The 16,624-nt window shown below is 39.9% G+C and overlaps 1 protein-coding gene across 1 annotated transcript in view; it reads right to left on the bottom strand.

The window, feature by feature from the left end:
• The window catches only part of C5H12orf42 (chromosome 5 C12orf42 homolog), an 87,218-nt gene that overhangs the window by 47,964 nt on the left and 22,630 nt on the right, over positions 1-16,624 (bottom strand). Inside the window, 1 exon segment of the mRNA XM_026398226.2 lies at positions 7,422-7,503. Within this exon segment, the coding sequence (XP_026254011.2) occupies positions 7,422-7,503 (82 nt within the window).

Genomic DNA, 16,624 nt, shown 5'->3' with positions numbered 1-16,624 from the left:
TGAGACACATGCATCCACCTAGCCCAGGCCTTTGGCTAATGCCCCTCATGATCAGACACTCTACGGAGCCTTTGCTCTCTTGGCATGATACATTTTGCTTTCAGCAAAACTCTACAGAATGTAAGCCGCCCCCAAACACCCAGAGTTATTCTCCATGGCACAGACATTACCATAGAGGGACAAACAAGAGTTCTGCATGCTGAAAAATTCAGGGAGCCTACCTTCCCGAAGGGTGGACCAGTGGCCCAACTGTCATGTTACTCAGAGAACGCCACTCCTTTGTCCCAGCAGAGTTTCATAGAATTCAAAAAAGGTGGGGGTGGAGGGGGCAAGCACAAAGGCTAGACAGCACCAGTGAGAGAAGGCGACTGGGTTTTATTAATCCATGTGATTAATCCAGAATGTTAGATTCTTTACAGAATCAAAACTTGCATGGATTTGATCCACATGGATTAGAAAACACTGTGGCATTCACCGCCAGTTCCTCCTTGGCTTGTGCTGGAGTTTTATTCTTCAGAGTCTGGAAGTAACAAAGGAGAAAGAGCATTTATATGGGGACCAGCAGCACAGGCACTTTGACAAATGTCCTCCCCTCCTCTTCTGGGAGACACTTTCTGAATTTCCCAAGAACTAAGCCCTGGGTTTGTATTTGTTTCATTTTCCCCCAAAAGCTGAACAACTGGAAACTGGCCCCCAAATGCAGATTTCTGTCAATCCATGAAAAGTGGTTTTCACCCAGGAGTGAGAGGGCAAATCCCACCCCAAGCTCTTTGCAAGAAAGTGGTGAGAATGGTAGAGAAGTATTCCAGGTGCCACTGGGAACCGCCATTTCTCCAGGAGGGTGAGTGCCCTGAAGGAATTCTGTCAGAATGTAAGAGCTTTCTCCCAAGCTTTAGTGTGAGCCCTCAGATAAGCCAAAGAAAGAACATGAAATCATCAGGGAAACAGAGAGGGTGCTGCCTTTCAAGGCCCAGGCAGGCCTCATCCGCCCTTCAGTCACCCAAAATATAACTCAGAAGTGCCAGGTGGTATGTGTGAACAAGCTTAGACATTACCAAGCCATTTCAACTCTTTTTATTTCACCTGAGAGAAGCAGAAAATGAGTCTTTTCTAGGAAACCTCTGTGGTCTATAACACAGGGATCTCTGACCTTCGGGAAACTTTTACAGTGAATGAATTGAGCTAAGCCCACTCTTACTGCCAACAGAATGGTAGTAGACAATGAGAATCTCAAAAACCTTCCCAAAGCACATTTGTGCCCCTGAGAAATGCTGCAGTCTCCATTCTTTCATGTGAGATTGGGCCAGTCCCGGTAAATGGGATCCCAGGTCTCCCTTGCACCTTCCTACTGCCCATCTTCCCACCTTCTCCAAGCTACGGTCCCCTACCTATTGCAAAGACTGAGGCCAGTAGCTGGGTCACCACCATGTGACATTCTGAGGTCACCTGAATGAAGTCAGTCATAAGAAAACTAAAAGTTTATGAGGCTTCATTGATTGATAGAAACAATTTTATACTCCCCAACCCCTATAAGAATTTGTCCATATTTTTCTAAGGGCTACTCCCAGTACCAAGGACAGTGGTTGGTGCAGAGAAAGCATTTAATAAATACTTATTGAACTCATTGTCAGTCAGCTAGCTTATTCTTTATGAAAATTCCCAATCTCTCTCTTGAGGACAATCACCCTGATAAATGTATTTGTGTGTCCCTCAATATCTAACAGGGTACCCAGAATGAAATAAGAAAAGGTGATAAAGTTATCCATAGACTCAACATAGGCAGCAGTCAGTCTGAGACTGTTTACCACCCTTGAAACTCTGGGTGGTATAGCAGTTAGTTTTGCTGTGTAATAAACCATTCCAGAACTTAACTAGTTCTTCAGTTATATATATATATATATATATATATATAATGTTTATTTATATATCATATATATGTATGTATAGATGTATATATATATATATATATATATATAGTAATGTGCATGTATAAATAATATAGACATACACATATACATATTACTTCCCATGACTCTTTGGATTGACTGGGCATTTCTGCTTGGAACCAACTCACCTTGAGCTTGATACTTGAAGATGAACACATACTCTTTCAGGTCTGCCCACAGTCAAACTCATTGGTGTAGAAGGAGTCTCACTCACCTGTCTGCTACCAGCTGGGGGTAACCAGCTCATTTCTCATCATTCGGCAGGTTAGCCTGGGCACATTCCTAGAAAGATGGGATGTTTCCCAGCAGTGACAGGGCAAGCCTCAATTCACAAGCCTTTCCAAATTATCTATTTATATGATATTTTCAAGTGTCCCATTGGGCCAAACTAGTCCTGCAGCTGAGTTTCAAGGGGGTGGAGAATTAAACGCCTCCTTTCGATGGGTAGTGTAGAAAAAAACACATTTCAAGGGGCCACATTCAAGAAGGCAATGAATTTTTGTGGCTATTTTTGCAATTCCATGACATTTTGCTTAGCCAAGCTCTAAACAGAATAGAAACTAGAGCCACCTCATGGACATGAGATTGCTGAGGGGTTTTGAGAGATAACGGGACTACATCTGGGAAAAGCCATTTCAGGGATAAGAGCAATTAATCCAAATAGCATTTCAGAGTTTGTGACTGAGTCTGGGTGGTGGGGGGAGGGTGACACTAGGTCTTATTGAACTCTGTATTTTCTTCTTTAAAACAGGTCTTCACTCAATAATAATCCAACCCAGTAAATGGAAAAACCATCACCCTGACTCTCTCTCTTTTTTAATTAATTAATTAATTTTTAATTAATTAGTTTATCTATTTTTTATTTATATATGACAGCAGAAGGCATTACAATTCTTATTACACATATAGGGCACAATTTTTTATATTTCTGGTTGTGTACTCACCCTGTCTCTTCAAGCCAAAAATCAAGACTTGTCCTGGATCCCTGACCCACATATCTTAACTATTAGCAAATCTTGCTGGTTATATCCATCCAAAAATGATACCCAACACCCCCCCACACACACACACACACTCATCTCTATCTTCTCCATCATCAGCCTCACTTGGCCCCTTCCTCTTCCACTTGGACTTTTCACTGTAGGCCCCCAGCTTTCTTATTTGTTCCCCCTTCACTTAATTATCTAAACAACAATTAGTGTTTTTAATTTAGTGTTTTAATTTTTTTTAAAGTAAATGAAAAGAGTAACAGGTCTACCTAAACTCTTCAATGGCTTCCCCTTGAATTTAGGATAGAACTAAAATCTCTTTATTCTAACTTAGAAAGTTCTTCCTAATCTGGAACCTGCTTGCTTTGTTTCTGAATTCACTCTACTCTTTTCTTCCTTCTGGATACACTCATCTCTTTTCTCTTTTCTGAACACACCTAATACACATATCTCAGGCTGACTGTCAACTCCTCAGAGACATCGTCCCTGTCTTCCACATTTAAATAGGCCCAATCTTCTGTTTCCCAGGTAACTCTCATTAATTTACTTTTTTCTCATCTTTCTTATTCTTATCTTTTTTTCAAAGTGTTTGATATGTAAGCTATTTTAATGTAAGATTTGTTAAAGCAAAATCTATATAGAGTAAAATTCATCTTTTAGCATCCAGCTATGAGTTTCATTCAATATGTAGATTTGTAACCCTTGTCATAATTAAGACATCAAATGAACATTTCAACTATCTCAGCACAATTGCCCAAGAGGGTTTTCCAATATCTGAAACCACTTCCATGTTTTAGATGATGTGTGAATAAACAAACCATGGTAAATGCATACAATGGAGTATTACTCAATAATAAAATGAATCTCAAATGAATTATGCTAAATGAAAGAGGCTAGTTTTAGGAAATTGCATATCATATGATTTCCACTTAGAGGAAATTCTGGAAATGGCAAAATTATGAAGGTCTTAAACAAATTGGCAGTTGTCAAGGACAGGAGCTGGGGAGAGGCTCCCTATGAAGGAGCATGAGCGAACAACCACTTCTTTTCTTCAAGCTCTTATTATAATGTATAATCATCTTGATTATTCAATTACTTATTAATCGTTGCCTTCCTCAAATGGTTCATTTCACTTCTCTGCCTCCAAAAGCTAACATGGAACCAGTCATTTAACAGATGTTCAATCACTTTTTGTTGAATGACTTAATGGATACATAAACGCCACCCAGATCAGCCTTCTCCCTCAATCCTCATCTTTAGTCCATAATCATGTCCTGTGAGCGTTACCTGCTCAATATCCCTCCTACGAATTCCTTTTCCTCTAACTTCACTGATGTCTTCATGTCCTTATTGTTTTTCACTCTCATGATTATAATAGCCTCAAAAAATGTAGTTTTCCACCTGCAATATTGTCTCCTCAATCACTACCTTTAATCGCTGCTGGATGAAATTGAATTATATCACTTCTCTGCTTTAAAAAATAGTAATGGTTCCCTATTGCCTAGCAACCAACCTAGCTGTGGCTCTTCTCTCCTTCCAGGTGCCTAACCCTAATCATCATCCTTCTTACTATTGACAGGACTCTGTTTCTATCCAGAAATGGTTCCCAGAATAAAAATGCTGCGTCCATGTGTCTTAAAAAATAAGGACTACTTTCACCCAAGTGAGTCCCTCATGCCTGGACAGACCTTGCTTACTTTCTAGTCCTACCCATCAATGCCCTGTCCATCCCACCATGCCTGTGGCCTCCATGTGTCCAAATTTGAGATAAATATTAAGGAATTTGGAGTTATCAGAGCAAGTTGTATAATTTTAAGCCGTGAGGATTCTCAAAGTGATAGCCATAATCTCAAGACTGCACATCCTGATATACTGAATCTTGAAGAAGTCATATAATTGTTCAGATAGTAATAGTAGCTAGTGTTTATTGTTGTTGTTCCTTCATTTTATTTATTTGTTTGTTTGTTTGTTTTTTGCAGTGCTGGAGATCAAAACCAGGGCCTCACACATGCTAGGCAAGCACTCTACCACTGAGTTATATCCCCAGCCCTCCTTGGTATCTAGAAAAGAATTAAGAAGTTGGGGGACTGGGGTTGTAGCTCAGTGGTAGAGTGCTTGCCTAGCATGAATGAGACACAGGGTTCAATCCTTAGCACCACATAAAAATTAATTAATTAAAGGTATAAAAAAGAAGTTGGCATTTACTTTTATTGAATTACATCAATTGCCTGGAGTCAAGCCTAAATTACTCTTTCTATAACACTAAAAATAGTGGAATAGGTAAAAAAAAAAAAAATTTTGTACCAGGAATTGAACTCAGAGACACTCAATCACTAAGCCACACCCACATGCCCAGCCCTATTTTATATTTTATTTAGAGACAAGGTCTCACTGAATTGCTTAGCATCTTGCTTTTTCTGAAGCTGGCTTTGAACTCGTAATCCTCCTGCCTCAGCCTCCCCAGCCACTGGGATTATAAGCATACACCACTGCACCCAACTCAAAATCATTTTTTAATACATGCCATCAAAACCCTAAACTATGAAATCCATGTTACAGTCATCTTTCAGTTTCCACTGGGGATTGATGCCAAAACCTCCCTCCGAGGATACCAAAATCTGGATACCAAAATCTGAGCATGTTGAAGTCCTTTACATAAAATGGTATATATTGACAAATAACCTACACGCAACCTCCCATTACTTTAAATCACCTCTAGATTACTTACCATAACTAGTACAATATAAATGCTATATAAGTACTTGCTAGACGGTATGTTCAGGGAATAATGATAAGAACAGAAGTCCCATGGTGCTCAGTGAAGATGCACCTGTTATAGGTCTACCTCTATTATTGATCTGCAGTTGGTTGAATTCATGGATATAGAACCATCTGCAGATATGGAGCACCAAGTGTATTAGTTCTAAAGAATCACCTCTGTCCACCAAATAAAATGAGCTGAATACACTAAGGTATGCCATAAAACCTGCTACTCTGAAGTTAAAAGAAAAATGTACCAGGAATCTCTCAATGAACAGATGTGAGAGAGCTCCAAGATACAGTATGAAGTGAAGTCAGCTAGGTGCAGAGTATGGCTGCCCACCTGTGCTCTTGTATTTATTCATATGCACTTGCATTTGTTCAGAGAAAGTGTAGAAGGATTCTCAAGAAAATGCTGAAAGTGTTTCCCTGTTAAGAGAAGAGACATGAAGCAGAATGGACTTGGGGCAGGGATCAAAACTCTCCATTGTACACCTTTCTATTTTTGCTTCTTGAACCATATGAATGTATTCTTTCCTCAAACTTTTCATATTTTATTAAATAGAAACAAGTTTGAGTGTATATTACAACATGTTTCTTAAAAGACTCCATTAAAATTACATTATCCAAGGACATTGAAACTATTTTAAAACTTATAAAACCATCAAAACTTTCCAATAGCCCTGACATACCAATTCCAAACATATAAATAAACATTATTAATATATAAGTTTAAGTGAATAAATAAATGAGAACATTCTAAAAATTTTTTTAAAAAAGTAAAATAATACATTCTCCAAGTGAAATAGCAGTTACTGCTTTAAAGTTGTCTCTAAAAATTTAACTTTTTCTTAGTAAGTTGAACATGTGAATGTATTTACCCTTTCAGGTCAGTGGTCAGTGAAATGATCATCAAAATGCAGCTTATAGAGAGTCCCGGGTTGTCATAATGGACTCTGGTGCCCATATTGTATAGAAGATAACTGACATGATCACACATCATTTTGACATGATACTCTTTATCTTGCCCCATATCAATTTATTTTGGATTCCTCCATTTCTCTCTCTCTCTCTCTCTCTCTCTCTCTCTCTCTCTCTCTCTCTCTCTCACACACACACACACACACACACACAATTTTTTAAAACTCAAATGCAGCTTTTGAGCAAATGGCCCATCTGATAAATCATCTCCAACTCAAGAGTACCAAATTTGGCCAAAGCAGTCATTGGGAAAGATGGGACAACTTTTACTAATAGAGGGCAAGAGAGGGCTTTTGAGATTATAAGCTTTAATGTGCACCCAGAGCTGACAGGGCACATTCTTCCTATACTTTCCAAAAAGAAATGAACCCAACATGAGAATCAAGTGAATTTTTAAAAAGAGAGATATAAAATCATAAGAACAGTAAATCCTGGGTCCAGCCATGCTGAGCCAGTGTCCCTTTGGATTTATCAACTGAATACCCCATGAGTCCCCTCTTCTTTTTTATTTTTTTGTGGTGCTGGGGTTGAACCCAAGGCTTTGTGCGTGTGAAGGAAGCATTCTACCAACTGAGCTCTGTCCCCAGCCCTAATCCCCTCTTTTGATGTCCTTTTGGAGCACAGCTCAAGTGATCTTCAACAAGGTCTTTGTGATTTTTACCTGTAAATTCCAGAGGTTTTTTTTGGAAATCCCAATCTTTCCTGAAATTAATTCTTAAGTTACCTGGAAAACGTAGATTATTACATTTATGAGATTTGGAGAAATTCTTCATGTGAGTGACAAATCTTGAGCAGGGCAAGACAGTTCTTTCATGATGAGGGCTGGGCTGTAGGGTAGAAGAGAAAAAGAGACAATATAAAATTAGGTCTGTGACTTCAAAAATAATCCATGCCACCTACTACTCCTAATTTCCTAAAGGAGTGAAATTTTTCAAGTATGTACTTCTTTATTCTTTAAATGAAATAACCCAAGAACAATTGCAATTGACTCTAGTTACCTATGACATGCATGCATGTCCTTCCTATGTATTTCATTAAAGGGGTTAATTACTATAGTTTCTATTCATTCAAAATATCTTTATGGAGTTATATATACTGTGTACCAGGCACTCCTCTAGACACTGTGCAAGAAATGAAGTTCCTGTCTTCATGAAATGGACATTTGATGTAGGGTGACAAAAAAAAAAAAAAAAAATATATATATATATATATATATATATATATATATATATATATATAACGTATCAGTCAGTAATTTTTACATTGCTAAAGTAAAGAAAAATACAAGGTTAAAGGGGCTGGGAAAATGACAAAAGGAATTTATATAACAAAGTAGGGGATGGCTTCTCAGATATGGTGCCATTAGAACAAAGACTTACAGGCAAAGAAAGGGTAGCCATGTGAAGTCTTCAGCAAAGGTCATTTTGAACCCAGTAAACAGCCAGTATGTCAAAGTAAAGATGCAGGATATAAACAAGGGGCCAGAAGATGGGAGAGTGGAGGCTATCAAGTCAGGCTTGAAATAACCAAAACAGAAAATAAAGAGAGAAAAGAGCTACAAAGATATTATATAAATAACATAAAATAAGGTCACAAGAAAAGACAATTTGGTTATGTTTTAATTAAAAGCAACTTACTAAATGTATAGTCAGCAGTAATTCCCCATTAGTGTTTATGTGCCGTCTTTATTGTTTGGATATTATTGATTTGGATATTGAATGAATATTATTATTAGGATATTGGATATTATTGTATGGGTAGCATTGGTTAGGTATTATGAATAGTATGTATTCAGGGTAGAATTAACTTGCTGGGCCTATAAGAGATCAAACCATCCCTGCATGAGAGACAAGATCTTATGTGTGAGGTTTTCATCCTATTGCTCCACACAGCTAGATCACTCACCCACCTCCACTGTTCCCTAAGGAAAAGGCTTATGTCTCTAGCCAGAAACTTTGAGCTGAGTGGGAGGGTCCCAAGGCAGCCTTAGAGTATGAATTTCCCTTTGCCATGACTGTACACCACAGAAGCAGGGATAGAAGCTTTAAAGATACATCTCTCTTAAATGTCAGCAAGAGATGGGAGCTGAGTGAACCAGACCAGCTGTTCCTGTGACAAAGTGGACATCAACTGAGGAGGGATTAGAAACCTCTGCACTTTATAATTGGCTGCCAGCATTTCCTTTTTGTCTTCTTGGTATAGAGTGAAAGTCTTTTTAAGAAATCATCACAGATAAGCCAAGAGAAGTGGAAAGAAGGGAATTTTTGCCATTTTAAGGGGAAAGTGGTACCACAGGAAATAAGAGAGACCTTGAGACAGAAAGAAAATGATGGAAGAAGTATATTCATGACTCAGTGATCACAACTGCCCACCTGGAGAGTTTCTATGCATGCACTTTGGAGGTAACAGTTGAGGAAAGGAGCTACAAATTCATGGTAGTCCACGTCCCAATCTCATCTCCACTCCTTTTTGTGCCCACTGAGGTGACACCCTCTCTGTCCCTCAATTTCTACATTTGCAATCGTGGACTAATGCTTTCTCCCGACAATCATTATCCCCATTTTGCTGATGAAAACCTCAGTTACTTACCAAAAGTAGGTAAGTTGTCAGTGTTGGAAGCAAGCCTCAAAATCCACTCTTTTCAAAAACCACATTCTTAAAAAAGAATACCATATTGCCTCCTTGTCTTAGTTGGTTCAACCAACAATTCATATGTCAAAACTGGAATGGGGAAGGTCACCCTTGGCTTCTTCTTTTACCTCTTAGCTCCCAGATCTACTCAACACAGAATGCTGTCAGTTCCAGCCTCTCAAGTCCTTTCAAACCCACTCTATCCTCTACAGTCCTTCTGTACCCATTAGCTGTGTCACCACAGCTCTGTTTGCAGTCACCTCCGTGGGATTCTCACAAGAGTGGAGATGAGGTTTGGACACAGACCGCCATGATTTTGTAGCTCCTGCCCTGAACTGTTACCTCCAAGGTGGCCATGCATAGATATTCTCCAGGTGGGCAGTTGTGATAACTAAGTCATGAATAACCTTTTTCCCTCATTTCTTTCTATCTCAGGGTCTCTCCATGGGATTCCCCTCTTCACATTTTCTTTCTAAAACCTGAGTCTAATATGGGACTTGCCTTCTAAATAGTGTTCCGTGATTTTCCATCATGTAAACAGTGGTTCTCAGACTTTACCATGCATAAAAATCACCTAAAGAACATGCAAAAATGTAAGTTTTGGTATAAAATGCCTATGGTGGAGCCTAGGAATCTACATGGTTACACAAGTGGATGGAGGTGATGATTTGTTATGATTCAAAGTGTGGCCCTGTATCACTCATGTCACCTGGAATCCTGTTAGAAGTGGAGATCCTCTGGCTCTGTCCTAGATCTATGGAATCAGAAGCTGAATGATGACAAGGCTCCATGCACATTAAAGATGTAGACCTTACTTTGATCTAAAGGATCAAATATAAAATCCCTTCTCTGATCTAGAAGGCTGGTCAGCACTCCCTTCTGTGATCTAAGTATGACAAATTAGGGAAACAGACAGATCCAAAGCTAAGGCAGAGACCTCCATGTTCTTCATCTTGATCACCCTAGTGCCTTGAACAGTCCCTACTACATGAGCCAGACTGCTTTGTCAACCGAACGGAATCGATTTATGTTTTAACACATATTCTGAAACACAGCATTGTATTCAAATTGGGCCTTTCATCAAAGTAGGAATTAACTGAAATGATAAAGAAGAAAAGGAAAAGAGGCTATGTCATCACGGTGGATCTTACTCCTTAAAACTTGAAGCATTTTGCCTTTGGGCAGGGAAGGGGTACAAAGTCCTCTGTGAAGACCTTGGTGCTTTGGGTTGATTGCAGCCAAATCCATCTTCTTGTATTAAGCACAACCCCCACCGTTTTTTTTTTCTTTCTTTCTTCCTTTTTTTTTTTTTAAGAAGAACAAACTTTCCCCACAAAGATACAAGAACAGCAAATATTGATCTTCTTGACAAATGGTGCACCTCACGCCACAGGCCACTCCAGCATCTGCTCATTACCACCCAGCCCTCCCCTTTGTCGGGAAATAATGCCAAGTGGCCCTGTGTGCTATCTGCGGCAGATTGCAAATATTTAAAAGAAATAAATTTCTCTGAATGAAAAGCACCTTTCTTTGTTATCTCACCCCCTCTCCTCCCCAGTCCTGTTGATTCAGGGGCTGTGCATACTCCCGGCACCTGTACTTTCCAATTGTTTGTTTGCCAAGATCATCATGGTTTCCTTGCCCGGTTTTAGGAACCATTCTAAGCACAGTAACCAATGAACGCATACCTTCTTTCTCCCTTGGCAGTGGGTAAGGAAAGCTACCCCAACGGTAATTAGAGGACATGGGGAGGCTGGAAAAAAAAATTGGAGCTCATCTTTCTCACTTGTTCCATCTGATAATGGGACAGGTACCAGGTACCTCCCCTGCAGACCAAAAGTACATGTGAATGTCTTAGTGTCAGCAGAAAGTTTTTAAAATTGGTTCCTCTGAACCATCCTTTCATGGAATATTAATACCTGAACAATGAAAAACAAGAATGGAAATTTGACAAGTGGAAAATTAAGTTGTGGCATACTCAGCCAAGCATCCAGATATAAAGATTGAATAAAACTATAATTTCTCTGACATGAAGCATGATCTATGTGAGGTAGTCCAAGTATACCCTGTGTGGTCTTGATCATAGCTCTTCATCTCTTTCCCACTGAGCCGTGTGCAATGCAGAGTCACAGTAAAATAAACTGCTGGCCAGTGCAGTTCTGCTGGACAATGGAGATGCCAAACTGGCTTCGGAGACAAATAGCCTGAGTATAAAGCTCAGCCCCTTCACTCACCCTAAGTGGGATTCTACTTCAATGAGAAAGCTAGAGCCTCTACTGCCACCACCCCTGGGGAGGACTTTTGTCACTTGATACTGTCCTACTTACTTTTATTTTCAATGTACAGGTATTTGGGAATCTACTTTTCTCCAGTCTTAATCCATATGGTTTGCATAAAACAAATGCTAAGACCTGCACATATCAGCACATCATCTTCTTTTGACTACAGAGGTTTTGTTGAGACTTCCAGAATGGAAGTTTGACAGTGAAAGGTTACAGAGGCTGGGGCTGTTGCAGCTATCCTACCACCAGTAGGCAAATGTCTCTTGGCTTTGAATCACTTTTCTGATAAGACATCTTGAATAGGGTGAGCTGCATTCTCTTGCTTATGCTTCTTGGTACCCATAGATCTATATTTGGGAGATCAGAGTTCAAAAGGCTGACTGTGTTCATGGAAGTTTATTTCACACCAGGTGCAAGTGACCAGTCCTGATAAGGATAGTACAGATAAAGAAGGTACCCAATTTGCCTTCGTTGACATCATTCTCCAAAGAGTTGGGACAAGGAAATCCTAGGTAATTTACTTATCCTAAAAATGAAATAAATGGTTCTTGGTACAAAACCCCTACATCTAAAACAAAGAGGTGTTTTGTTGTCACCAGTGTTAGCAAGCCATGGAGTGAGGAACGGACTCCCTCTGTTCTGTGGAGGAAACTCTCCATGGATAGTGCAGCAGTTGTTCTGAATAACAAATCATGACTCTACTTTCAGTTTCTTGTAAGAGTCAAAAAATTACAGGAAATGTCAGAGGAAATATGAAAATGTTGTTGCATAAATCTCAACGGAAGTAAATTCGGACTTACACAAAACCGAATTGTATGAAGAGTTCAATCTTATTAGAAAAACTACTCCGCAAGAATAATCCACTCTAAAAGGAAAAATAAATAAAGAAGGGATTTCAGCAAAATAGAGGAAAGATGCATAGAGTAGATGAAAGGGATTGAGCAGAAGGAAAGAGGGACAGGAAAAATGAAGAACAGTGGAATGAATCCAACCAAAGTTCCCTATGTACATACATGAATGTGCCACAGCAAATCCCAACATCAAGTATAGCCACAGATGCTGGTTTAAAAAAAAAAACCTATAAATAAATTATTTTGAAAAACAGTAGAGTAGAGGGAGGGGGAAGTTCTGGGGACTGAAGATTTTCAGGTTGTAAGTTCATATTGACGCTCATGTATACCCTGTGTGGTCTTGCTCATGTATTGCTATTACCCCTATTACATTTTTATAAATAATTTTTAAAGGAAAAAGCTTTATATCTTATTACTATTAGCTATCCCATTTCCTACTTTTTAAATAAGGAATCTGGCATTTTATTTGGTACTGGGCTTCATAAATTATGTTACCTGGCCCTGATTGTATCTATACAAATTTTTCAGACTAAATCTTAAATTCTTACAGTCACATGGACAAGGTCAAAAGTTCTGAACCAAATGAATGAATTTGGCACTTCTCACCTGTCATTCAAAAGTGGCCCTTCTGTCCTGGAAGATCACTTCCCACCAGAGCTTAATGAAGAGACTAATTAATATCTTGCCACAGGTAAAGAAGATGATAATCTCTACCATCTTCTGAGTATCTTCAGTTGACCATACACGGTCTCAAGTTAGAAGGTTATCTGTTCAGTATGTGTATTTTTTTTTTTTTTAGAATTTCTCTGTCTTTTGGCATCAAAAACTGATGTAGTCTGATTTGTGTTCTTTTGTGGTCTGTCTAGGGGATATCATGCATCTTTGAAAACTCGTATGATCTCTTTTTTGTCACTATTGAAACAAATTTTATAGTAAAGTGTCTTAGTGTAGGTTTTTTTGTTGTTATTGTTTGTTAGTCTGTTTTCTCTATGCTGGGCACTCAAATAATTTAAACCTGGAAATTCCTGCTTTGAGGTTTTAGGAATTTTTCTTCTTCTCCTTTTCCTCCTTCTTTGGGTGGAAACAACTTCCCACCTTCTGTTCTCTCTCTCCTCTTCCCCTTTACTCTTTCCATTTTCCGTTTTTTTTAGTTTTCTTTCCTCTTTCTAAGGACTTCTTTGTCTTCTCAGCCTCATACAGCTTGTCACACATGAGGCGTATTACACATTGAATTTCCAATGTTATTTCTTGGTCTGAGCATCACTTTTCTCTTTTAAAAAATACCATCCGACTCTGACCTTAGAGTCATTCTGTCTTCTTTGGTTTCTCTCTCTTTCGATTTGGGATTTGGGTTTGCCCCAGTACTGCTGACTTCTGTTAGCATCTCTGCGTCCATGTCCTCCAGTCTCCTCTCCTCTGTGTGCTTGGGCTTATCTCAGGTCAAAAGCTTCCCTCAGGGTCCTGGAGAGCCTCCACCACCTGCTGCTCTGTGATGGGTCCCATGGACCTCAGCTCCGCATTCACTTGGGTGGGGCTTCTTGTCTAGTGGGTCACAGCTGCACCCTAGGCCATGAGCCTGTCTTTCCTGTAACAGATCCCTAAGTGTCAAATGTGAAAGGCATTTCCCTGGCATGTCACCTGCCCGGGAAATATCAGGCTGCAAGCATTCTGGGCACAGAGCAGGAAGAAATGGCCCGAGGGTCCCACAAGCCACTAGATGAAATTTCAAGAAAACCCCATTTGGAGTGCCCTTGTCATCCCTGAGTTGGGAGTCTTCTATCATAATTTTTCTAGAGACTAATTCCCACCCTGAACTGTAGAGTGAGCCAAGAGGAAATGGAACTCTATATCCAGCTCAGCTCCTCACCAGCTCCCCCAATTTTTTTTTTTTTGGTACTAGAGATTAAACTCAGGGGTGCTCAACCACTGAGCCACATCCCCAGCCCTATTTTGTATTCTGTTTAGAGACAGGGTGTTGGGTGTCGTTGAGTTGCTTAGTGTCTCTCTTTTGCTGAACTCACCATTCTCCTACCCCAGCCTCCAGAGCTGCTGGATCCAGGCATGCGCCACCACACCAAACTACCAGCCCCCCTTTTAAGCCCTATACCCATTCTCTATCTAGAGGGTGTGTGGGAACCTTCAGAACCCAGGCTTCTTGGAGATAGCATAAAGGGACTCACTTCTTGTCAGAATTTACTTCTTAACCAACTTCACAGCTTTTGAAAAATTATAGAACTGCTCATCTGATAGGGTCTCATCTCTTTGTCTTTATCCTTGAGGGTGAATGAATTTAGTTTTTGTTTGTTTTTGTTTTTTTAAAATTTTTTGTAGTTGTAGGTAGACAGCATGCCTTTATTTTATTTGTTTATTTTTATCTAGTTCTAAGGCTCAAACCCAGTGTCTCACATGTGCTAGGCAAGCGCTCTAGTCCCTGAATTTTGTTTTAAAGCAGCCCTTCTTGATCATTTTTAGAATATATGAGACGTTAAAAAAAACATACAGTTCTTGTAGGAAACAGTGGTAACCAGCTGAGGCTACTCAAGGCCAAGGACAACCAGTGGGATCTATTCTGGCTCCACAAGGCCACTAAGAAGGCCAAATAATTTAATCTCTCTGCCTCCCTGTGACCCATTTGCAGCACACCATTTAGAAGTCTCTGTTCCACCACTCATGTCTTGGGCTTGAGGAGAGGGATAGGAAATACATAAGTGTGGACAGTCCACCATACTGAATGTAGAAAGATGACCCTCATTCATCTACACTGTCTAGATTAGATGTTTTCTTGTAGAATCCAGCTCAGGGTCCTATGGTGTCCACCCAGCCTTTTCAAAAGATGCCTTCCTAATATCTTTCACCAGGAACACCACAGGCAACTGCTATATATGACTGTTCCCCCATGGAAGTCATGGTGCCACTGCCACCATATGAAGCAGTCCCTATGATGAATCAGTTAAGGTCCAAGAGAGCCTGGACCCCAGATACAGTCAGCCTAAACCCTGGTGATTGAGAAAAAAAGGAGCTTCTACCCCCATCAATGAATAGAACTGCAATGAAGACAAAAAAAATTTTGAAAAAAGATAACATACAACTATACAGCTTGTCAGGGCAGCAAAACAGGATCTGAGACCAGGGGATTTGAATTCATCATTCCTGAGTTGCGATTCTGCTTCCAGCATTCGCTGGATACGTGATCGATCCTAGGAAAATTACTGCACCTCTCTGAGCCTCAATCCCCTCATCTGGAAGGTGGAATATAAGAGCAATCCACATTGGGAATGTTTAAGTGGGGGAAGAAACAGCAAAGCACCTACCACTGAAGGGGACAGGGAATGGGGGGAAGAAAATAGCGATGATAATTAAAATTAAAAGGAAAAGATATACTTGCAAAGGAAAAAAAGAGGTTCTTAGAAAAACATTAAGCAGAAAATAAAACATTAAGCAGGGCCACAGTTTACATATGCAGAGACACTTCGTCCCCACTGTCGACCATGAAACATGTCTATATACACATGATCACAGTTCTCAGTAGCATCCGAGGTCCTCCTTTCCTCATGTTGTTCCCAGGAAAAGAACAAAGTTACTATCTCCACTTAGTTATTAATTGGTCTTCCAATGGGGTCAGGCAGCCTTACCAATGGGCCTTCTTTTTAAAAGACCATACATAAAACTACAAGTGATCTCTCATCTCCTCATTTGTCTTTCTTAGATGTCAGCCCATGCATTATTCTATATTGCAGGAAGCCCTGTGTCAATATTTGGGAATAGAAGACTGAGGACGCGTAAGTGTGCAGGGCCCAGAACATCACACACAGCCAGCCGGGTCCCCCAGTGTGTCAAGGGGAAAAGAAGAACTAAAATGGAAGCAGATGTAAAATAGGTCATCCTCTCCCTGACAACCACTGAGAGAAAAACCTAGACACGTTGCTCCTCAAGGAAGCACGAGTTCAAGTCCCCCCCCAGGTTCTCCTGAGCAATGGGGTTTGGAATCATACTAGGACAAAGGAATCATAATTCAATTATCTGATGATTTGTTACAAAGCACTTTGCTCACATAGGATATTGGGATGGGCAAACATCAGAGCACCACCCCCCGCCTTCCATCCCGGGCTTCGCATTTCAGATTTCATTAGCCAATAAAGCCAGGTTTATGTATAATAAAGTTAAGCCCTTCAAACCACTGACCA

The sequence above is a fragment of the Urocitellus parryii genome, chromosome 5 (genome assembly GCF_045843805.1).
Source record: "Urocitellus parryii isolate mUroPar1 chromosome 5, mUroPar1.hap1, whole genome shotgun sequence".
Taxonomy (NCBI): domain Eukaryota; kingdom Metazoa; phylum Chordata; class Mammalia; order Rodentia; family Sciuridae; genus Urocitellus; species Urocitellus parryii.
This window is presented reverse-complemented; position numbering and strand designations above follow the sequence as displayed.